Here is a 26,218-nt window from a genome sequence, read left to right as displayed (position 1 = left end):
TTCGCCCAATAACGTTAACCAAATGAAACCAATGGAAAGACACACACACACGACGACACACACACACACACGCACCAACAAACACATCAACATTCTTCCCCGCCGGACTCACAGGCACACAATCAAATAAAAAAAATAAACATACTTTTCCGGACAGATCATCTGAGCTCCACTGTGTTAAGTTTAAATCCAAATAATCCTCTGCCATTGTTGTAATATGTCATCTGTTCTCTAGTCTTCAGTCTCATCGTGAAGTTAAATTCTCTCTAGAAGTGAGAGTGAAACTTAGCAAGGATACGTTGTTAAAGGGGCAGTAGGCAAGTGGATGCCTGAACACAGAATGACACCAGTATCACTGACTACCACGACAAGCCTATAGAAAATTATTCTATTTAATAATAATTATTATAATAATTATCATAAATATAATATATAAATTTAAAAAAAAATGTATTAAAAAAACATATTTTTTTTTATTATTACAATTAAATAAATTATTATATATTTTTTCTTCTGTTGTACCGAACTCGTACCGAACCGTGACCCCAATACCGAGGTACGTACCGAACCGTGGCTTCTGTGTACCGTTACACCCCTAGTGGGGATTGGACATTGTGGACAGCGACTCCTACAGGTCGGTTGGTGCGCCTGTACAGCAGAAACAGGAAGTATCGGGGGCAGCGTGAGCCTCCCACGCGTTACTCCTCGCCTCTGAGAGTCCGCGCTGTCTGGTGAAAAGATGTGACAGGCTGCCTCCTCGTGTACCGGAGGGGACACGTGATGCAAGGCTTCTATCCTCACTACAACTGACCAGTGGGAGGCATAGTCTAGCAACGATCAAGACAGGGGAGGGGAGAATTGGAAACACGAAATTGGGATGGGAGAAAAATAGAAAATAAGGAGAAAAAGTGGATAAAAAAAAGATGTATGGTACAGGCAAGGTTGCGAACAGATTACATTTTTTACCAGTTGACCAGCAATGTAGCAGAGTTTGAGATGATGTGGTGTTACAAGTGGGTGTACTGTGGAGGAGTTGGAGTTGGTTTTTGGCTCTGTTCTGATGTGAAGTTTGTCTTTTATTTTTCTTGATTTGATTTGCTGTTCTGTGTTTTGCGTTATACATTCTGATCTGATGTATTGTTGATTGCTGAGTGAGAAAATAAAGTCTCTCTCTCTCTCTCTCTCTCTCTCTCTCTCTCTCTCTCTCTCTCTCTCTCTCTCTCTCTCTGTGTCTCAGTGTCTCTCTACCTGTACTAGTTGCAGGAGGTACTGGGACAGCTTGTCATCACTCAGGCCTTGGACCAGGCAGCGGAGAGCAAACTCTCGAACCATCGGGTCTGGGAAGTTACAGTCCAACAACTCCAGGGCCCCCTCTGGCTCCATCAACGGCCAGTCCTTCAACAAACAATACATCTAGATAGATAGATAGATAGATAGATAGATAGATAGATAGATAGATAGATAGATAGATAGATAGATAGATAGATAGATAGATAGATAGATAGATAGATAGATAGATAGATAGATAGATAGATAGATAGATAGATAGATAGATAGAGAGTATAGTTATTACATATTTAGAGAATAACTCTTGACCTGAATACACACACTGCTCTAACATAACAGTGCACCCCTCCCCCCTCCTCCCACACTGTGCAACATCCTACCCTTCAAGTGCAACATCCACAAGTGCAATACTCACCACTACCATCTGACACCGTGACTGTTATTTTGTATATTGTACAGTATTGTAACACTGTTTTATTGTATAGTGTTTTATGTTTCTCTTTTATTACTTGTGTGATTTTATACTTGCTTCCACTACTGCACGTTAAGTTTGAGTCCCTAATCTCGTTGTATGCAAATATAATGACAATAAAGTATATTCTATTCTACATTCTACATACACACACTGCGACTAACTGTGTGTGTGTGTACGTGTGCATCAGTGGCGGCTCCTGAATTATTCTCCAGAGGGGGCGCTATACAAACATGTACCACGCATTGGCCAAATAAAGTACAGTCTAATTCACAACTTGAAACACAATATATAAATAGAAACGTTAGAAACAAACTCGCTCCGTCTCCAAACACACGCATAGGCAGAGAGAGAGAGAGAGAGAGATATAGAGAGAGAGAGAGAGAGAGAGAGAGAGAGAAAGAGAGAGAGAGAGAGAGAGAGACACCACGGCGGGTGCAGGCAGCACAAACAGAAGAGAGAGAGAGAGAGAGAGAGAGAGAGAGAGAGAGAGAAGAGAGAGAGAGAGAGAGAGAGAGAGAGAGAGAGAGAGAGAGAGAGAGAGAGAGCGTTAGTTAAGCATTAGCTGAGTGGCTAACAGCAGCTAAAGTTAGCTGAGTTGGCTAAGAGAGAGAGAGAGAGAGAATTAACTCACTTTGTTTAATTGAAACGTGGTCCAGCCGGAGGGCTTAATAAAGTGTATGTCCACTGACTGTCCCCCAGACTGTTGCGATGTATATCCATTCCACTCACTGCCCACTGTCCAGACTCCAGACTGAATCACAAGTTCACAACACACAGCCTCGAACATGTTGCAAACTGTGGCTAAGGAAAAAACTGGCATCGCCGCGTCGGCCAATCAGAGAGCGTCTCCGCGAAATGCGGCTATGGAAATTCTAGACGGAAATTCTAAACGCTTGGCTAGACCGCTTCAAATCGCGCCCGGCTTCCATCATAAACATCATATTTCAACGCACAATGCGTTACGCACTGACGGATACAGCGATGAAACAGTGACGCGCACTCAGAGCGCTATTGCGTCTAGCCCGAGAGAAATACGGCAGGAGAAATGCGGCTAAGGTAATGGAACGTTCTTTATCAGACAGAATCGTCACGTCCTGTTCAGGAAAACGATTATTAATATTTTATATTTTAACGTTATATTGTGCATTGGAAACACAAACATACTTAAAATGTTTGGGGTTAGGGGTTAGGGGTCTAAAATAAAAATAAAAATAAAACATTTTCTTCTTCTCCTGCTCTCTTTACCAGGGGGGGCGGCAGGGGGGGTGGCGCCCTAGCGCCCCACAGTGGCGGCCGCCACTGGTGTGCATGTGTGTGTGTGCATGTGCGTGTGCGTGTGTGTGTGTTACCTGGGAAACCTCGTCTCTGGAGTTCCATTTGACTGATAGCAGCAACTTTGGAAGAGACTCTGGCATGTTTATACAATAGTGTCTAGAGAGAGAGAGAGAGAGTATGTTTATACAATAGTGTCTAGAGAGAGAGAGAGAGAGAGAGAGTATGTTTATACAATAGTGTCTAGAGAGAGAGAGAGAGAGAGTATGTTTATACAATAGTGTCTAGAGAGAGAGAGAGAGAGTATGTTTATACAATAGTGTCTAGAGAGAGAGTATGTTTATACAATAGTGTCTAGAGAGAGAGAGTATGTTTATACAATAGTGTCTAGAGAGAGAGCAAGAGAGGGAGAGAGAGCAAGAGAGTATGTTTATACAATAGTGTCTAGAGAGAGAGAGAGAGAGAGAGGGAGAGAGAGAGAGAGAGCAAGAGTATGTTTATACAATAGTGTCTAGAGAGAGAGAGTATGGCTTATACAATAGTCTAGAGAGAGAGAGAGAATATGGCTTATACAATAGTGTCTAGAGAGAGAGAGAGAGAGAGAGAGAGAGCGAGATACAGTATATATCTATCTATATATATATCTCTATCTCTCTCTCTCTGTTACCTGTGTCTCCAGAGGAAGTCCTTCTCTTGCTCTGACATCTCATATAGAGGATCTTTAGAACAGAGCACTCTCAGCTGTTCAGCGTCTGCTGCTGAAACACTGCTGTCACAAGCTAGACGACTACTCTGAAGAGAGAGAGAGAGACATAGAGACAGAGAGAGAGAGAGACAGAGAGAGAGAGAGACAGAGAGAGAGAGACAGAGAGAGAGACAGAGAGAGAGAGAAAGAGAGACAGAGAGAGAGACAGAGAGAGAGAGAGACAGAGAGAGAGAGAGAGAGAGAGAGACATAGAGACAGAGAGAGAGCGAGAGAGAGCGAGAGAGAGAGAGAGAGAGAGAGAGAGAGAGAGAGAGAGAGAGAGAGAGAGAGAGAGAGAGAGAGAGAGAGAGAGAGAAAGAAGGGGGCGGAGAATATACAAAAAATATCACCATCATTATATACATTAGTAAGCAAGTAAACTTTATTTGTATAGCACCTTTCACAGACTACACATAAAACAATTCTGACACAAAAAATATAAATTATAATGGGGATGATGTGGTCGGGAGCAATAATGAGGGCTTCTGTCTTACTTGCATTAAGCTGAAGGAAATTATCAGCCATCCAGCTCTTGATGGCATCGATGCATTCATTAATAATGCAAAAACGATTACACTCACTGGGCTTAAAAGAACAATACAATTGGATGTCATCTGCATAAAATTGATAAAATATTCCATTAAAACGTTTAGTAATCTGGCTTAGGGGAAACATATAATATATAGGGAGAACAGCATTGGCCCTAGCACAGAACCCTGCGGAACCCCACAGGACAGTGGGGTAGAGTCCGACATGAACTGACCCACTGACACAGAAAAGCTTCTATCAGCTAGGTAAGATGAGAACCATCTCAGTGCTGACCCAGAGATCCCAAACACATCATTGAGCCTACGCACCATAACCACATGATAAACCGTGTCAAAGGCTGCGCTGAGGTCCAATAAAACTAATAGTGTGTGTTTACCATCATCTGCAGCCATTACAATGTCATTGGTAACCTTAAGAAGGGCTGTTTCGGTGGAATGAAATGTCCGAAAGCCTGATTGGAATGGGTCATGCAGATTATGGGTTTCTAGAACCATGAGAAGCTGCTCAGCCACAGTTTTCCCCAGCACCTTGGACAGCAGAGGCAGTTTGAAGATTGGTCTATAATTCTCAGGAAGAGAGGGGTCTAGGTTAGCCTTTTTTAAAAGAGGTTGAACTATGGCATGTTTAAAATGGCTAGGGACAGAACCTGATGCCAGAGAGCGGTTAATTATTGACAGAATTGTGGGACCAATTGAGTCAAGGACCTCTAAAATCAGGGATGAGGGAACAGCATCAAGGGGATTAAAAGAGGGTTTCGTTTTGTGCAGCACTATAGAAACCTGCTCTAAGGTGACTGGAGAGAACAAGTCTAGCAGCGTGAGAGGAGGAGAGACAGTGGTAGGAAGGCTGGCAGAAAGGGATGAGGGGCAGGTGCCTGCTCTAACACCACTGACCTTATCCACAAAATAATTCAAAAAGTTATTACAGTCAATATAAGAATATACAGGTACACATGGAGGCACAGGAGCAACAATAGTATTGATTGTTTCAAACAAAACCCTTGAGTTTCCCTTGTTGGATGATATTAGATTAGCAAAATATGCAGTTCTTGCATCCCTTATCATGTCATTAAACTGGATCAAAAGCTCTTGTAACCTGTGGACTTCAAGCTTGGAGGCTTTCCATAAACGCTCTGTATTTCTACACTGACGTCTAAAACTGCGGATAGACTCATTGAACCAGGGAGTAGAATTGGTACGGGAGGCAGGTCTGGATTTAAAAGGAGCAACTATGTCCAAAATAGTGGAACATTGGTCATGAAAAGACTGCAGAAGGGACTCTAACTAATTGCAATTGGACAGAACATCAGAGTCAAATAATGTTGAAAATGTATCTGCAGAGTTTTGCTTAATTATACGTCTGTGCATCATCTGGTTATGAGGGAGCACATCAGAGTTAAAACAAACATAAAAAACTATACACTTATGGTCACTTAGATGGAAATCCTGGAGGTTGACATTCTTATTGTTTAACCCATGTGAGAAAAATGTATCTAAAGTATGCCCAGCTACATGAGTAGGACCCGAAATATGCTGAACAAAATTAAAAGAGTCAGTAATTGCGAGAAAATCTGATGCAGCCTTTGATGTGACATCATCAACATAAACATTTAAATCACCGGTGACCAGCACGTTGTCCAGCTTAATCACTGATGTGAGTAACTCAGTAAACTCGGTTAAAAAAAAAGACTAGTGGAGCCAGGAGGGCGATAAATTAAAATACAATTAAATGGATGCGCTCTGCCAACTATGGTGATTTGTAGTTCAAAGGATTGAAAGGACTCAGAGTTCACTGTCCGACATGCAACACAAGTTTTATGGACCAACGCGAGGCGACCACCACGACCAGATAGCCGTGGAGTGTTAATGGAGCTACAGTTCGACCAGATAGCCGTGGAGTGTTAACACTTTCCCCGCCAATCACGTTGTACGACGGGTTTCAAGTTCATGCGAATTCTGCCAGATCACGGCGTACAACGTTATTCTGATCATATTTCATATTTTCGCCATGGTATTCATATTTCACTCACAGAGCCTTGTCTGATGCTGTGGGACTTGGCACAACTCTGCAACGCTTCAATACTGCCACCTGGTGGATGATCGGCAAGTTGCCAAACCGAAAATGCCGGTTGGATATCGGTGCGTCTCCTAAATACGTCCGGCCTCTCGTATATCGTTGCAGGACTCTAGCCACACACCGTGGATATGGATCGCTGCCATAACTCAATAATCGACATGATTTGGGCGTGTATTAGTATTATACAAACCGGAAATGGATCGCCTCGATCCCCATCAAATAACTGGGATCTGTTTGCTCCAGTATCATCGCCCAACGGTAAGAGGAGGCTGACGTGACTTTCAGCGTTTTTGTTTATTATTATCCATACAAACTGCTCTGATCTATATATCACCCATACTACATAAATCATTTAACGACGATCACAGAATTATAAATGACCCCCCCCCCCTCCGTTCACCCGCGCATGATCAGTCATAACGTTTAGGACCATGTACAGTTGAAATTTTTAATATAGCGTCGATCGGCAACAAATGGCATTTGATAATGTATATATGCATTTATGCCTATATCTCACGTTCTAGGAATTACTGCAGAAAACGATAAAAACATATTTATATTCTAGACGGTATTTTTGTATGAATGTGTGAATGAAAAAGTAAAACGTTCCTACATCCTGAACGATTGATAATCGATGTTGAATGGGCCATAGTAATGTCAATTTAGCAATACAATTTAAAAAGTTATAGCCCTGTAATAATAAAAAAATTTATCCAAAAAAAAAAAAGTTATAGCCCTGCAAAGAAGGTGAACATCTCCATAGACTTACAGTACTGGCAGAGAACGGTATAAGACGCTGAAACTCCGTGGCAGTTAATGTGTTAATGGAGCTACAGTCCAGATAGCCGTGGAGTGTTAATGGAGCTACAGTCCAGATAGCCGTGGAGTGTTAATGGAGCTACAGTCCAGATAGCCGTGGAGTGTTAATGGAGCTACAGTCCAGATAGCCGTGGAGTGTTAATGGAGCTACAGTTCGACCAAATAGCCGTGGAGTGTTAATGGAGCTACAGTCCAGATAGCCGTGGAGTGTTAATGGAGCTACAGTCCAGATAGCCGTGGAGTGTTAATGGAGCTACAGTCCAGATAGCCGTGGAGTGTTAATGGAGCTACAGTTCGACCAAATAGCCGTGGAGTGTTGTGAAATAAATACTATTTATTAGTTGAATCAGGTGTGCTGGTGGTGGAATTTAATGGGGAGATGAAGCATTGAACAATGTGATCCTAGTTTGTTTGTTGTGTACCTTGTGTAAGACAGGGTCCTATAATCAAATGTGAAATCCTGCTTATTTGTCTGAAAACTCAAATTTCCCTGTTTTCCCCATGGGCGCCGCCATTTTGTTGCTGACGTCACGGTGATGGTTTGGTGTGGCTCCTGCCTAGTAAACATGTAGTGTCTTGAAGGTCAGTCAGTAAATGCAACGTTGCCTACCAAACAACGGAACAAATCTTACCGCGTGAAAGAGAGGAAAGTTGGTTCATTTCCACAAACTACCAGTGAAAAAAACAGTGTTGTTGGCGCGTTGGCTGGCTGCACTCAAGCGGCGCGATCCGCCTGTTGGACTAAGATCTGCAGCGAACACTTCATTGCCTCGGATTATGTTGTTGAAGGTGGGAGCTGAAGAGGATGGGAGGTTTGTCCAGAAGACCACTAATCAGCTGAAGCCCGATGCGGTTCCCTCGGTCTTCGACTTCAGTGGCTCTATAGTGCAGGAGAGACGGACAGACCAGCCGAGGCAGTTCGGCCAGCGTCAGCCCTGCGCCGGAGAGACAGAGCCCAAAGACGCGCTTGTACTGCAACAGAGCGAGAGGTATAATCAGGGGTGTTGGTTCAGTGTTTCGCATATCATCTTTGCAGACTGTCTATATTTACACTAGCCACCTGTAGTGATATGCAGTAGGTACGATAACGTTAGCTTTCTGTATCATAACGTTAGCTTATTAAATGACTAGTCTCACCTGAAGACTCTGGCAGGAGCACTCATTCAAGGGTACTACGACTATGCTTGCACCTCATGGTACCAAAGCACCTCAAAGGCGCTAAAAACAAGATTACAAACATCACAAAACAAACTGGTCAGACTACTGCTTGACCTGACTCCTAGAACCCACCTCACCCCTGCCCACTTTGACAACCTTGGATGGCTTAGAGTAGACGACAGAGTACAGCAACTTGCAATGGGCCTGGTCTACAAGATACACTACACGACCAAGGTACCCATGTACATGTCAAAATACTTCCCAAAGGTCAGTGAATACCACGATCACAACACCAGAGGGAGCTCCACAAATCATGTTCAACCCAGATTCGGCTCAAACAAGGGACTAAACACGTTTCGCAATTATGCCACATCAATGTGGAACGCCCTACCCACAGCTGTAAAGGAATGTGAATCACTACCCACTTTCAAAACCACTCTCAAGGGACACCTACGGGAGACTGCAATTCGAAACTGGCCCCTGTAAATGTCCTAACCCAACCCCCTCCAATGTACAGTAATTTACCTAGTATGGTTTTGTCAATATTCCAATGCACAGTTTTGCTTGTTTGTACAGTGTTTCTCCCCCCCCCAACCCCCTCAAATGTACAGTAAATTACCTAGTATGGTTGTCAATATTCCAATGTACAGTTTTGCTTGTACAGTTGTACAGTGTTTCCCCCCCAACCCCTCCTACCCACCCAACCCCACCCAACCTCCTCCAATGTACAGTTTTTACGTCAAATGTATATACTCCCTTTTCTGGACTCTTTTTGTATCACAAACAGTACTGTATTTGCAAATCTGGTATGTCATAAATGTATAGATGTAGCAGTACTGTCTATCTGTATGTCATGTATGTCATATATGTTACGATGAATTGAAAATGGGGGACCCTGATGTAAACAAGACGAAAGTCTTTCTCTGGTCTGCATCCCCTTAACAATTGTGTATTGAGCCGTACTGTACTGTACCCATTCTGCAATCTGTTAATAAAGTTTTCAATCAATCAATCAATCAATACCTTGTTAGCTTTCTGTATCATAACGTTAGTCATAAATGTCATTATGAATTGAAAATGGGGGACCCTGATGTAAACAAGACGAAAGTCTTTCTGTGTGTATTGAGCTGTACTGTATTGTACCCATTCTGCAATCTGTTAATTCAATTCAATTAAATCAATCAATCTAGTCCTAGCCGAGTAGCAAAGTTTAAGCATGTACCAGAAGTGCAAAAAAAAGTATTATTAGCAGTGAAGTGCAGTAGGCCATGTTTTTGGCTATATTTACATGTATGTATGCTATGTGTATCATAATAAATAGACTAAACGCTAGGAAATGCAGAGTAAACAGTGTGAATGTTTAGACAGTAACTTGTACTATTAATTATGAATAGAAATGTCAAAGCACTGTCAATAGCAAAGCTACTCAGAAGCAGAATACCAGCTGATATCAGCTGTGTATCCTTTCTGAAGTCACTCTTTCCAGTTTTCTTCAGCAGCTGTTTGTTCAGGACCATCTTCTGGAGATGAGTAAAAGTAGCAGAGGGATGATGAAGCCATGGCCGTACCCTGTAGGCTATGTTTACATTTAGTTTGTCTCCCCAGATTTCATGTTGGTGATGTGGTGAAGCACAGTCATCCACTTCTCTTTCAGCTTTGTCACACTTCCATCATGTGGTTGCACAGAACAGCAGGTGGTTCACAATAATCTTGATCCACTAGAGTAGGTCCTCATTGTGGAATTCCAGCTTATTTTTCATTTTTCACAAAATACCACAGTCTCATCATACTCATGTTTGATATCATACTGCTCTCGCATACTGGACAGATGGATGACAGTCAGTTGCTAGCACAGAGATGGTGACCCTATAATATCCTTCCAGCTTGGCATCTCTCCAGACCTTCAACCTCTAACCAGTAATTGTTTTTCTCCCCAGTCAGCTTTCAGTATCCTAGGCTACCACCAGCCCTGATTTTATGTCAATCAGTGAGTAGATGAATAAGTGAACGTCACCGAGGTGAAAAACAGTTACTGGTTAGAGGTAGAAGGTCTGATGAGATGCCTTGCTAAGCTGGAAGACTATGGGGTCTCCGTCTCAGTGCTAGCAACTGACTGTCATCCATCTGTCCAGAAAGTAATGAGAGAGGAGCATGACAACATCAAACATGAATATGATCTGTGGCATATAGTGAAAAATATAAAGAAGAGTCTGTTGAAGTGCCAAAGTGAGGACCTACTCGAGTGGATCAGGATGGTTACAAACCACCTGTGGTTCTGTGCAACCACATGTGATGGAGGTGTGAGCAGCTGAGAGAGAAGTGGATGTCTGTGCTTCACCACATGTGATGGAGGTGCGAGCAGCTGAGAGAGAAGTGGATGTCTGTGCTTCACCACATGTGATGGAGGTGCGAGCAGCTGAGAGAGAAGTGGATGTCTGTGCTTCACCACATGTGATGGAGGTGTGAGCAGCTGAGAGAGAAGTGGATGTCTGTGCTTCACCACATGTGATGGAGGTGCGAGCAGCTGAGAGAGAAGTGGATGTCTGTGCTTCACCACATGTGATGGAGGTGCGAGCAGCTGAGAGAGAAGTGGATGTCTGTGCTTCACCACATGTGATGGAGGTGCGAGCAGCTGAGAGAGAAGTGGATGTCTGTGCTTCACCACATGTGATGGAGGTGCGAGCAGCTGAGAGAGAAGTGGATGTCTGTGCTTCACCACATGTGATGGAGGTGCGAGCAGCTGAGAGAGAAGTGGATGTCTGTGCTTCACCACATGTGATGGAGGTGCGAGCAGCTGAGAGAGAAGTGGATGTCTGTGCTTCACCACATGTGATGGAGGTGCGAGCAGCTGACAGAGAAGTGGATGTCTGTGCTTCACCACATGTGATGGAGGTGCGAGCAGCTGAGAGAGAAGTGGATGTCTGTGGTTCACCAGATGTGATGGAGGTGCGAGCAGCTGAGAGAGAAGTGGATGTCTGTGCTTCACCACATGTGATGGAGGTGCGAGCAGCTGAGAGAGAAGTGGATGTCTGTGCTTCACCACATGTGATGGAGGTGCGAGCAGCTGAGAGAGAAGTGGATGTCTGTGCTTCACCACATGTGATGGAGGTGCGAGCAGCTGAGAGAGAAGTGGATGTCTGTGCTTCACCACATGTGATGGAGGTGCGAGCAGCTGAGAGAGAAGTGGATGTCTGTGCTTCACCACATGTGATGGAGGTGCGAACAGCTGAGAGAGAAGTGGATGTCTGTGCTTCACCACATGTGATGGAGGTGCGAGCAGCTGAGAGAGAAGTGGATGTCTGTGCTTCACCACATGTGATGGAGGTGCGAGCAGCTGAGAGAGAAGTGGATGTCTGTGCTTCACCACATGTGATGGAGGTGCGAGCAGCTGAGAGAGAAGTGGATGTCTGTGCTTCACCACATGTGATGGAGGTGCGAGCAGCTGAGAGAGAAGTGGATGTCTGTGCTTCACCACATGTGATGGAGGTGCGAGCAGCTGAGAGAGAAGTGGATGTCTGTGCTTCACCACATGTGATGGAGGTGCGAGCAGCTGAGAGAGAAGTGGATGTCTGTGCTTCACCACATGTGATGGAGGTGCGAGCAGCTGAGAGAGAAGTGGATATCTGTGCTTCACCACATGTGATGGAGGTGCGAGCAGCTGAGAGAGAAGTGGATGTCTGTGCTTCACCACATGTGATGGAGGTGCGAGCAGCTGAGAGAGAAGTGGATGTCTGTGCTTCACCACATGTGATGGAGGTGCGAGCAGCTGAGAGAGAAGTGGATGTCTGTGCTTCACCACATCACCAACGTGCACAACTGGAACTCAGGGGAGACAATGACAAAATGTGAGCACCCTTCCTACAGTCCTGAAGAGGAAAGCCTACGGCCATGGCTCGATCCTGGCTCTGCTGCTTTTGCTCATCTCAAGAAGGTGGTCCTAGACAAACTGCTGATGAAGATACTGGACAAAGTGACAGACGGAATCCACACCGGACAACTTGAGAGCCTCCACTCCCTCTACACCAAGTATGCCACAAAAAGAAAAAAGTTCATGAGAGCAAGCTTTGAGGCTCGACATTTCCTTATAAATCTGTTTGAATTGTCTCATATTTGGACATTGCTTTGGCACCACATTCAGACTGTTCCACAGTTTCACTCTACATATTGAGATGCAGTGTCTTCTCATGGTAGTGCGTACACTAAGAACTTTTAAATTCTATCCTAAAGAATTTCAAGTTCAAATTTCAGTCTAATGGCAACCAAAAAAGTTCAAAGCAACAGTTATTGCAAAACAGTTTTGTTCGTTTTAGCAGACATAATTAGCCTTTCTTTTCAATTAGATTTTGAATTGAGATGTTATTTAATCCATTAATAAACATTTGATTATTCCCTTGTTGTATCATGTTTCCTTTTGTGCATTCATTGCAAGTGTTATCATTGATCGATAATAAGGGAATGCGGGGTAAAATAATAATAACAGTCTTATGAAGGATCATAAAACAATTTATTTTTTACAAGTCATTGTAGTACTCAAATCCAACATATTCCAAGGATGGGAAGACATTCCTGATGGCATTGACAGCACATGCCGGAAGTGGAATTCTGTTCCTCCTCCCCAGATGACCGCTGGACCACAGCGTGAACTGCCTGTAGGCTGTCAGCCTGAAAAGACTGACAGAGAAAGGGAAAATAAGTGGTGTTAGCATACACGGCATGGAATGCATTCTATAACCTGGGCCCTCATTACAGAAAAAAATCCTAACAGCTTGTCCATGGATTCTACCCTAAATTTGGTTAGGAAAACATCTTTCTGTAATACCGAAATGCCTAAATGACATCCTATCCTCAAAGAAGATAGGCTTTTAGACTTAGGACATTTCTGTAATGAGGCCCCAGGCAGTCATTCTCCAGTATGTCCAAATATATTACAACCTAGCTGTGTGCACTGGACCACTGTCAAAGCTATAGGCCTACCCATGTGACTAAATTATCTTATTGTTATAGTCATAACTTGAATGGGAAAAGCTCTTGTATAGGTTTTCTTTTATCTGGCTTCTGCATCATGCATTATTACTATGCAGAAAGATACAATTTGGAGGGGGTGTATAAACAACAAATAACCTCTGTTCTCCTTGCAATGCGTTTTTAATTCTTTCTTATAATACAGGTATTGATTGTGCTGCTTACAGCTTCAAAACTCCCTTATTTCGTTTTACAAAGTGTTATGCTCCCTGCTGTTTTACAGAGGCTAGCAGTGGTCCAAACAATTTGATCATTCATTCATTCATTCAGGTTAGCTACTGTCTGACGTTAGCTACCGTTATTATGCATAATCTTACGTTCTTACCTGCTACTAATCGGCCGTTCCAGCGTCTCAGCTCGGACATCCTTCAATGACAACATCGAGACCTCCAGGACATCTCTCTCAAGACACAACATTTTATAAGTTGGACTCGTCGTAATGCAGTTGTTTCATATGAGATGCTCTAGGTTAGCCATGTGCTCATCTTGGCAGCACACGCTTTCAACGTGCGTTTCCATCGGGATACAATATCCACAGCGGCACCAGGCAGTGTTCCCGACGCGGCCATCATCTTGCGCACCACTTTCTCCATCATCATCCGGCTTGACAGGAGGAGGACGTCTCACTGCTGTCAATCTAATTGGCTCAAAGGCAAAGGCCACTGGATTTCTGACACTCTCTGTGGGTCTGTCCACCTCGTCAAAACTTTCCAGATCCATTTCTAACTACAGCCTCTGGAGGTCAGCGTGCTACAGCGTGCAATTCTCTGGGGTGGTCAATAGTATGCAGGCAGCTGCAGCTCCGCAGAGCCGGCGAAACCATCTCCGTGACGTCAGCAACAAAATGGCGGCGCCCATGTTGATAAATGCTCCAAAAAAGGACATAACAAATAGTTTTTTCTTAGAAACTGCTTATTTTTCTAACATGATTTTTTCTGTGGTTTATCTAAATACTAATTTGATGCTATGACTACGTTTATATCGCTATGCTTCATCTCCCCTTTAACAAATACATGGAACGGCTGGGGTGTCTCGAGGAGAGGTTTGGGAACCACTGGACTAGAGCATACATTTGAGCCATCATAGAAATGAAGCAAAAGTGGTTACCTGTGTTGAACTGGTATATTTTTTAGAAAAAAATATGTAAATATGTGTTTTTTTTGTGTTCATTATACAACTGTGGCGGGCCGCCACAGTCTAGGTAATTAATGGGAAACCCTGATGTGTATATATGTACTGCAGTATATGTGTATATATGTACTGTAGTATATATGTACTGTAGTATATGTGTATATATTTACTGCAGTATATATGTATATATTTACTGTAGTATGTGTATATATTTACTGCAGTATATATGTAGTGCAGTATATGTGTATATATTTACTGCAGTATATATGTATATATGTAGTGCAGTATATGTGTATATATTTACTGCAGTATATGTGTATATATGTAGTACTGACCAGGCCGAGGCAGTAGTTATATATGTAGTGCAGTATATATGTATATATGTAGTGCAGTATATGTATATGTAGTGCAGTATATGTGTATATATGTAGTGCAGTATATGTGTATATATTTACTGCAGTATATGTGTATATATAGTGCAGTATATGTGTATATATGTAGTGCAGTATGTGTGTATATATGTAGTGCAGTATGTGTATATATTTACTGCAGTATATGTGTATATATATAGTGCAGTATATATGTATATATGTAGTGCAGTATATGTGTATATATGTAGTGCAGTATATATGTATATATGTAGTGCAGTATATATGTGTATATATGTAGTGCAGTATATGATTTGATTTGATTTGATATTTTTTATTTTCGTGTCTTACATACAGATGTATGCCCAGCCCATATGGGCTTACAAGACACATAACAATAAGTATATAATAATATACTTTACCAATTACTTAACAAATGACATAGACCAAGATGGCCATAAAAAAAGAAAAATACAAGAAAATACAATAAAACGTAATATAACACAAGCTGTACTCAATGTAAATAAACAGAAAAACAGAAAAACAAGGTGAATTCAAATACAATTATATAGGATACAGTGTGTTTTGTCTCAGGTGCCATGCCTTCTCCAAAAATCCTGCAAAACCGAAGATGTCCTCCACAAAAAAACAACTCAACATACAGCTCTCAGACTGCCAAAACAAATCTGGGTTTGCAATTTGAATTTTTTCAAATAAAGCCCTCCTCAAAGTGGTGTACAAAGGGCAATAAAAAACTAAATGATATTCATCCTCCACCACTCCCAGATCACACAGAACACACAACCGCTCCTCCTCAGGTTTACCCTGGAATCTACCCACTTCCACAGCCAATGGCAGGGTGCCAGACCTCAACTGGGCACACAGAGACCTCCGTCTTCTCTTTAAGTTTAACATATATATGTTATATATGTAGTGCAGTATATATGTATATATGTAGTGCAGTATATGTGTATATATGTAGTGCAGTATATATGTATATATGTAGTGCAGTATATGTAGTGCAGTATATGTGTATATATGTAGTGCAGTATATGTGTATATATTTACTGCAGTATATGTGTTACAAAGGGTCAGATTAAACCGAATATATATATTTATTACTTGAGATATATTGTATAATATTTGTATATCGTCTGATATCCCTTGTATATTCTTTGTACATATACACGGAATATCCCTTTACCTAGGTACAGGCCAGACCATAATATTCGTTCTCCTATTGGACAGCGACCCCCTAGGCGCCACGGCCATACCCCCAATGTCTAGTTCAAAGCCACCGCTAAGACATGTCTCAACATGCCCAGGTTTGCGCAGTAATACGAGACAGAACTGAGGTTGGCACTAGATTATTCACCTTACGTATTAATACGTCGCAGGTGGATACAGCAGTTAGTTACCCTCAAACGAGTTAACCCAACTAGTAAAGCCTTCATCACGAGTCAACGACCAAGTGAAGTGAGCATTTTGCGCCTAAATAGAGCACTTAGAACCGCGTGCGAATAGGATAGTAAAAGTGTCAGAGCTTAGTGAAATAACGTCAAGTTCGACCTAGTTAATGTGAAGTACCGTGCACAGGAGAATCTACACCGGTGAATGCAGAGCCTTTTCCGGCTGGATTATTATTGCTTTGGTACCGTGGCTGCTGGAGCAGAGAACCGTCTACCCCGCTGCTGTGTGGGATCTACCCGTGAGGAGCATCACTCGAGCCCGTCTCTAGGAAGAGGCTGGCTGGCTTTCATCCATGCTGTCCCGCATACTTGGATTATAGTTGCTGCTTTTGTCTGCCGATCGAGGGGAGTATATGTACCGCCTCCCGTAGCTGGAGCTTATTGATTCCTCGTTGATCCAGACTTTTGCATCCGAACATTCCTCTCCCCTGCTGGCTTACAACCGGAGGGAACCCCCTTAGTATCTCCAGCTGACCTACGAGTGTACCTTATATAATTCTTATGCTACAGGTGGTATTAATTATCCCCTTCGTAATATGCTCATGGACTTACGCTCTTGACCTATTCATGCACATTCTTCGCCTTACAAGCGCAACTCTCATTCTCAATAATGTAAGATAATATTGATGCTCTTCTAATAAATATTACAAACAGGACTTTCTTTGTTAAGCCGTGTTATTGTGTGGGTGTTCATCACATATACATGTGTACTGTATGGCCAGTAGTAATGTACATAACTCAGTAGTGGTTTAATGATACCATACTTATTCAATACAGTCAGGGAATTGTACCCCTCAGTTACAATATGTGTATATATGTAGTGCAGTATATGTGTATATATGTAGTGCAGTATATGTGTATATATGTAGTGCAGTATATATGTATATATGTAGTGCAGTATATGTGTATATATGTAGTGCAGTATATGTGTATATATGTAGTGCAGTATATGTGTATATATGTAGTGCATTATATGTATATGTACTGCAGTATATGTGTATATATGTAGTGCAGTATATGTGTATATATGTAGTGCAGTATATGTGTATATATGTAGTGCAGTATATGTGTATATATGTAGTGCAGTATATGTGTATATATGTAGTGCAGTATATATGTATATATGTAGTGCAGTATATGTGTATATATGTAGTGCAGTATATATGTATATATGTAGTGCAGTATATATGTGTATATATGTAGTGCAGTATATGTGTATATATGTAGTGCAGTATATATGTATATATGTAGTGCAGTATATGTGTATATATGTAGTGCAGTATATATGTATATATGTAGTGCAGTATATGTATATGTAGTGCAGTACATGTGTATATATGTAGTGCAGTATATGTGTATATATTTACTGCAGTATATGTGTATATATGTAGTGCAGTATATGTGTATATATGTAGTGCAGTATATATGTATATATGTAGTGCAGTATATGTGTATATATGTAGTGCAGTATATGTATATGTACTGCAGTGTATGTGTATATATGTAGTGCAGTATATGTGTATATATGTAGTGCAGTATATGTGTATATATGTAGTGCAGTATATGTGTATATATGTAGTGCAGTATATATGTATATATGTAGTGCAGTATATGTGTATATATGTAGTGCAGTATATATGTATATATGTAGTGCAGTATATATGTGTATATATGTAGTGCAGTATATGTGTATATATGTAGTGCAGTATATGTGTATATATGTAGTGCAGTATATATGTATATATGTAGTGCAGTATATGTATATGTAGTGCAGTATATGTGTATATATGTAGTGCAGTATATGTGTATATATTTACTGCAGTATATGTGTATATATGTAGTGCAGTATATGTGTATATATGTAGTGCAGTATATGTGTATATATGTAGTGCAGTATATATGTATATATGTAGTGCAGTATATGTGTATATATGTAGTGCAGTATATGTGTATATATGTAGTGCAGTATATGTGTATATATGTAGTGCAGTATATGTATATGTACTGCAGTATATGTGTATATATGTAGTGCAGTATATGTGTATATATGTAGTGCAGTATATGTGTATATATGTATGTGTATATATGTAGTGCAGTATATGTGTATATATGTAGTGCAGTATATGTGTATATATGTAGTGCAGTATATATGTATATATGTAGTGCAGTATATATGTAGTGCAGTATATGTGTATATATGTAGTGCAGTATATGTGTATATATGTAGTGCAGTATATGTATATGTACTGCAGTATATATGTATATATGTAGTGCAGTATATGTGTATATATGTAGTGCAGTATATGTGTATATATGTAGTGCAGTATATGTGTATATATGTAGTGCAGTATATGTGTATATATGTAGTGCAGTATATATGTATATATGTAGTGCAGTATATATGTGTATATATGTAGTGCAGTATATGTGTATATATGTACTGCAGTATATATGTATATATGTAGTGCAGTATATGTGTATATATGTAGTGCAGTATATATGTATATATGTAGTGCAGTATATGTATATGTAGTGCAGTATATGTGTATATATGTAGTGCAGTATATGTGTATATATGTAGTGCAGTATATATGTATATATGTAGTGCAGTATATGTGTATATATGTAGTGCAGTATATGTGTATATATGTAGTGCAGTATATGTGTATATATGTAGTGCAGTATATATGTATATATGTAGTGCAGTATATGTGTATATATGTAGTGCAGTATATATGTATATATGTAGTGCAGTATATATGTGTATATATGTAGTGCAGTATATGTGTATATATGTAGTGCAGTATATATGTATATATGTAGTGCAGTATATGTGTATATATGTAGTGCAGTATATATGTATATATGTAGTGCAGTATATGTATATGTAGTGCAGTATATGTGTATATATGTAGTGCAGTATATGTGTATATGTGTATATATGTAGTGCAGTATATGTATATGTACTGCAGTATATGTGTATATATGTAGTGCAGTATATGTGTATATATGTAGTGCAGTATATGTGTATATATGTAGTGCAGTATATGTGTATATATGTAGTGCAGTATATGTGTATATATGTAGTGCAGTATATATGTATATATGTAGTGCAGTATATATGTATATATGTAGTGCAGTATATGTGTATATATGTAGTGCAGTATATGTGTATATATGTAGTGCAGTATATGTATATGTACTGCAGTATATATGTATATATGTAGTGCAGTATATGTGTATATATGTAGTGCAGTATATGTGTATATATGTAGTGCAGTATATGTGTATATATGTAGTGCAGTATATGTGTATATATGTAGTGCAGTATATATGTATATATGTAGTGCAGTATATATGTGTATATATGTAGTGCAGTATATGTGTATATATGTAGTGCAGTATATATGTATATATGTAGTGCAGTATATGTGTATATATGTAGTGCAGTATATATGTATATATGTAGTGCAGTATATGTATATGTAGTGCAGTATATGTGTATATATGTAGTGCAGTATATGTGTATATATTTACTGCAGTATATGTGTATATATGTAGTGCAGTATATGTGTATATATGTAGTGCAGTATATATGTATATATGTAGTGCAGTATATGTGTATATATGTAGTGCAGTATATGTGTATATATGTAGTGCAGTATATGTGTATATATGTAGTGCAGTATATGTATATGTACTGCAGTATATGTGTATATATGTAGTGCAGTATATGTGTATATATGTAGTGCAGTATATGTGTATATATGTAGTGCAGTATATGTGTATATATGTAGTGCAGTATATATGTATATATGTAGTGCAGTATATATGTATATATGTAGTGCAGTATATGTGTATATATGTAGTGCAGTATATGTGTATATATGTAGTGCAGTATATGTGTATATATGTAGTGCAGTATATATGTATATATGTAGTGCAGTATATGTGTATATATGTAGTGCAGTATATGTGTATATATGTAGTGCAGTATATGTGTATATATGTAGTGCAGTATATGTATATGTAGTGCAGTATATGTATATATGTAGTATATATGTAGTGCTGACCAGGCCGAAGCAGTAGTTAGGGGAGGAGCCTGTAGGTAGGGGAGTGGCCTGTAGTTAGGGGAGGGGTGTGTAGTTAGGGGAGGGGCCTGTAGTTAGGGGAGGAGCCTGCAGTACTGACCAGGCTGAGGCGCGTCTATACTTTCCGTAGCCGCATTTCTGGCAGACGTTTCTGGTCATGTGACATGTGCGCCCAATAGCGTGACGAGCTGTGTCTTTGCCCATTTCCACGTCAAACAGCCTGCAAACTACCTGGTGTTCTATCGCCATGCTCTAAGACAAACTCTAACCTTAACCAACTTCGAAAGAGTGCCTAAGCTTAACCAGTGTAGAAACTGACGTCGGCCAATCAGAGAGCGTCTGCCAGAAATGCGGCTATGGAAAGTAGAAATGCGGCTGAGGCAGTAGTTAGGGGAGGAGCCTGCAGTTAGTGGAGGAGCCTGTAGTTAGGGGAGGGGCCTATAGTTAGGGGAGGCACCTGTCGTTAGGGGAGGAGCCTGCAGTACTGACCAGGCCGACGCAGTAGTTAGGGGTGGAGCCTGTAGTTAGGGGTGGAGCCTGCAGTACTGACCAGGCCGAGGCCGTAGTTAGGGGATGGGCCTGTTGTTAGGGGAGGAGCCTGTCGTTAGGGGAGGAGCCTGTAGTTAGGGGATGAGCATGTCGTTAGGGGAGGAGCCTGTCGTTAGGGGAGGGGCCTGTAGTTAGGGGATGAGCCTGTCGTTAGGGGGGGAGCATGTCGTTAGGGGAGGAGCCTGTTGTTAGGGGATGAGCCTGCTATACTGACCAGGCCGAGGCAGTAGTTATAACCCAGCTCTCGGCTGATGGTCCAGTTGGCGTATTCTTCTATCTGCTGGTCGTCTGGGAACATCACCACCTGACTGAACCAGGAGAACTCCAACTCTACACAAGGTGTCTCCTGGGGGGGGGGGGGGGGGAGACAGACAGACAGACAGACACAAAGAAAGGGAGAGGAGGAGGAGTCAGAGAGAGAAACATATCTATGCGGTATATATTATATTATTTGCAGTATTTCTAAAGTAGTATTAAAGATGTACATGTGTGTGTACCTTGTTGGGATTTGAACCAGCAACTCCAATCGGGTTCAGCAGGTCCTCCAGGCCGTGAGGGACGGGCCACAGACTCAGGGCCACTTTACCACAAACTAGAACGTGTTTATAGTCAAACAGATTCACATTCCCCCACGCTAGAGGACAATGTTCCTGCAGAGAGAGAGAGAGAGAGAGAGGAGAGAGGAGAGAGAGAGAGGAGAGAGAGAGATAGGAGAGAGAGAGAGAGAGAGAGAGAGAGAGAGAGAGAGAGAGAGAGAGAGAGAGAGAGAGAGAGACTTTGGCTTTGGCAATGTAAACGTATGTTTCCCATGTCAATAAAGCCCAATTGAATTGAATTGAATTGAATTGAGAGAGAGAGAGAGGAGAGAGAGAGAGAGAGAGAGAGAGAGAGAGAGAGAGAGTGTGTGAGAGTGAGTGAGGTGTTAACAGTCCAGGAGAGAGGTTGTGTTCCTAGGAGCTCCTAGAACCTCCTAATTTTAGGCTGAAAACTGGAAAAAAAAACTGGAGAAAAAGAAAAAAGACACTCAACTGGAATAAACCCGGACATCCCTACAAGGAACTAAAGAGGATTATACCAATTTCTAGTGGAACAGTGCTTTGTTGGAGTCATAAAGAAGTAAATATCACTGGACTGAGAGGTCTACATCACAAACCAAAACCTGGATATCTCTACAGGGAGACACAAAAAAAAACTATACCAACTTCTAGTGGACTTAGGCTTTGTTGGAGTCATAACAGAGTCATAACAGAGTAAGTACTATAAGAGGCCTACCAAAAACTGAATAATACTGACATTTTAGTTAGACATTTTAGCTAAAACATCTACAATTATAAACTGGATAGAAATCTTGGTTTGAACCAGACACCTTGGCAGACAACCAGGAGGTGTGAAGCTCTTGAACTCTTGGAACAATGGAAACAGGGCCACACAGCCCCCCTGATTCAAATGCAAATGCTAATGCAGACCAAACACATTCAAAGCTCCCTGCAGTCCCCTACCCAGATGGCACAAAGGGCACAGATAAGAAACATTTCAAGGAAGAATACTTAATAGCAAATCCAGACACACTTTTTGCAGACCGGGAAAGCTCTGGACGCATATCCAACTTAATTTTCCACACTGAAAACGTCACAGCATGGCAAGTTGCAACACTAGACCACCATCCCACTGCAACAAAAAGGGGAAATAAGTCCTCACGTACACTGGAGATAGAGACAGATGAGAACCAAATGGTTGTACACTTCTACAATACAGGAACAGTAATGGTCCAGGGCAACATAACCCCCTTTGTAAAAAACGTCTCCAAAATCAAAGAGACTGCACTAAAGACAACCATCTCCAGTGAAAACACCCCCAGTGAAGACCCACCCCCAACAGACCATTGCTGCTTCACCGAGGTGAAACAGATGAAGGAGATGTTTTCAAAGATAGAATGCAAGCAAGTGGAAATGGAGCAAAAAATTACAGCCCCCCCCCCCCCACCCAACACAGAGCAAAAGGACTCCCTGCCTGCTCTCTGGACCTTGGTGAGAACACTCACGGACAGAATAGAAGAGGTGTCGAAACAGAACAATGCACTCAGGCTGGAGCTGAAAAAACTCAAAGAAGAGATGCAAACAGCCAAATCGGAGTCGGCAGAAATGCGGACATCCATGGGTAAAGTGGAAGAGGTGTCGAAAGACATCAATCTAATCAGGCAGGAAATGCAAAACCTCAAAGAGACGTCAACAGCCATACCAGCTCTGACCACCGAACAGCCCCATAAAACAGAGACAGTAATTCAAGATGAAGATGAGGACAACCAACAACAAACAACATCAACAGACACTCAAGACACCCCATGTCCAACATCACCCACCAGACCTCAAGAAGGTCCACAAATTGTACTCCTCATGGACTCAAACGGGAGATATGTAGAGGAAGGAAAACTCTTCCCAAACCACATAGTTATGAAACTAAAGTGCCAGAATACCTATCGGGCTGTAGAACTACTGCAAGAAGACAACCTGGGATCCCCCAGCCACATCATAATACACACAGGCACAAACAACTTGAGAATGCAGACAAGGGAGGAGGTGACCAAATCTGTTATGGAAGTAGTCAAAAAAGCCACGTCAACATTTCCCAGTGCAAAAGTAGTAATCTCGGCACTGCTACCCAGATGGGATTACCACACAGACTACATACAAAGTATTAATGCACAGATCTCCAGAAACTGTGCAATGAAGAAAAACGTCTACATGGCAGCTCACCCCACCATAGACCTGGACAGCCTGCATGACGATGTTCACATCCTCAAAAGAGCAGTCCCTAACTTCGCAAAGACCCTGAAAGACGTCGCACTAAACCGTAGCCCTACCACATCCTACAAGAGCAACAGAGGGATGAACACCCCACCCAGAGCCACGCCCAGAAGACCTTTTGCACCTAGAGAACAACAGGCTACAACCAGAGACCACCCTGCACCCCAGGCCAGGTCCACGCCCGACCTGCAAAGAATGCATCACACATATGCACAGGCCGCCCAATTTCGACCTGCCCCCCTCCTGCAGACCCCCCCCCCAGTCAATGCATATCCTGCCAACCCCACAACACACATACACACAGCACATGCCACCACCAACCCCATACCACACAAATGTACAGGTCAACCCCACGACCGACAGATCTCCACCCGGGGAGCTGACTGTGCATCAGATGATCAGCAAGATCTTCTCATTTGTGGTCCAGGACAAAACCACTGGAATATAACACTGTAATAATGGAATACAAATCTTTTACCATTTCAAGCTGGAATATACAAGGTCTGAGGTCAACTGCCCTTGGAACAAAGAGCAGAAACCCAGACTTTACCACAGAAATGTCAAACACAGACATCATGGTCCTACAAGAGACATGGCACAGAGGAAACAGTCCTACTGGCTGCCCTGCAAACTACAGAGAGCTGCTGGTACCATCCACCAAGCTAACAGGGGTCAAACAGGGGAGAGACTCTGGAGGCATGCTAATATGGTACAAATCAGAACTAACCCACTCCATAAAGCTAATCAAAACCGGAGTTTTTTTCATCTGGTTAAAAATAAATAAGGAACTTACATCAACCGAGAAAGATATCTACCTGTGTGCCACCTACATCCCCCCAATTGAATCCCCATACTACAAGGAAGACATGTTCCTAATCCTACAAGACGAAATCAACCAGTTCCAGGCTTACGGGCACATTATAGTCTGTGGGGACCTCAATGCCAGGACAGGACAAGAACCTGACACTCTCAGCACACATGGAGACAAACACCTACCAGGAGGTGGGAACATCCCCTCCCAAATATGCCCCCCCCAGAAATAACTATGACCAAACAACAAATAAACATGGGTCACAACTTATACAGCTCTGTCGCTCGCTGGGACTGTACATAGTTAACGGTAGGCTCCGAGGGGACACTTATGGTAGGTACACATATAGCTCATCTCTGGGTAACAGTACAGTAGACTATTTTATCACGGACCTCAGCCTAGAGTATCTCAGAGCGTTCACAGTCAGCCAGCAAACACCCCTGTCAGACCACAGCAAAACCACTATCTACCTGAATAGATCAACACCCAACCAGGAAATACCAAAACCAAACAAACTACACACTATTAAAAAACACTACAAATGGAAAGAAAGTAGTATGGAAGCATTCCAATCCGCTATCAAGCTACAAAAAGTCCAATCCAAATTAGATCAATTCCTAGAAATAAACGTCCAACACAACAGCAAAAGTGTAAACGGGGCGGTAGAAAACATCAATAACATATTTGACCTTACAGCTTCCTTATCCAACCTAAAGGCCTCAAATAGGAAAGCGAGGAAAAATAAAAAATAAAAATATGCATGACAAATGGTATGATAACGATTGTAAAAATCTCAGGAAGAAATTAAGGAACCTATCAAACCAAAAACACAGAGACCCAGACAACCAGAACACACGTCTCCAATACAGTGAAACACTGAAACATTACAAAAACACAATCAGAAAAAAAAGAGACCAACATGTTAGAAACCAGCTACAAGATATAGAGGAATCCATAAAAACAAACAACTTCTGGGAAAACTGGAACAAAATAAACAAAGTACACCACGAGGAGCTACCCATCCAAAATGGAGATGTATGGGTAAACCACTTCTCCAATCTCTTTAGCCCAATACAAAAAAATGAACAACAAAAACACATACAAGATAAACTACAAAGCCTGGAGTCAACCATAAAAGACTACCAGAACCCGCTAGACTCCCCAATTACACTACAAGAACTACAGGACAAAATAAAATCACTTAAAACCAAGAAGGCCTGCGGAGCGGATGGTATCCTAAATGAAATGATCATATTCACAGACTCAAAATTCCAATTGGCTATACTAAAACTCCTTAACATTGTCCTTAGCTCCGGGATCTTCCCCAATATCTGGAACCAAGGATTCATAACACCGCTCCACAAAAAGGGAGACAAATATGACCCAAACAATTACCGTGGGATCTGTGTCAACAGCAACCTTGGAAAAATCCTCTGTATGATCATTAACCACAGACTCACACATTTCCTCACAAACAACAATACCTTGAGCAAATCACAGATTGGCTTCCTACCAAATCACCGTACAACAGACCACATTCTCACCCTCAGCACCCTAATCGACAACCAAAATAAATAAAAATAAAAGCAAAG

The 26,218-nt window shown here is 41.6% G+C and overlaps 1 protein-coding gene across 1 annotated transcript in view; it reads right to left on the bottom strand.

Annotated features, from left to right (window-relative positions):
• LOC311239377 (phosphatidylinositol 4,5-bisphosphate 3-kinase catalytic subunit alpha isoform-like) overlaps nt 1–24,392 on the bottom strand; it is a gene marked incomplete at both ends in the record, with an annotated part of 85,401 nt that extends 61,009 nt beyond the window's left edge. The window contains 6 exons of the mRNA XM_084327684.1: nt 1,249–1,413; nt 3,112–3,193; nt 3,702–3,826; nt 21,226–21,357; nt 21,509–21,661; nt 24,366–24,392. Of these exons, the coding sequence (XP_084183810.1) occupies nt 1,249–1,413; nt 3,112–3,193; nt 3,702–3,826; nt 21,226–21,357; nt 21,509–21,661; nt 24,366–24,392 (684 nt within the window). The remainder of the gene's footprint in view (nt 1–1,248; nt 1,414–3,111; nt 3,194–3,701; nt 3,827–21,225; nt 21,358–21,508; nt 21,662–24,365) is intronic.
• Nucleotides 24,393–26,218: the final 1,826 nt, after the last annotated feature.

The sequence above is a fragment of the Notolepis coatsorum genome, assembly GCF_963971535.1.
Source record: "Notolepis coatsorum genome assembly, chromosome: 13".
Classification (NCBI taxonomy): Eukaryota; Metazoa; Chordata; class Actinopteri; order Aulopiformes; family Paralepididae; genus Notolepis; species Notolepis coatsorum.
This window is presented reverse-complemented; position numbering and strand designations above follow the sequence as displayed.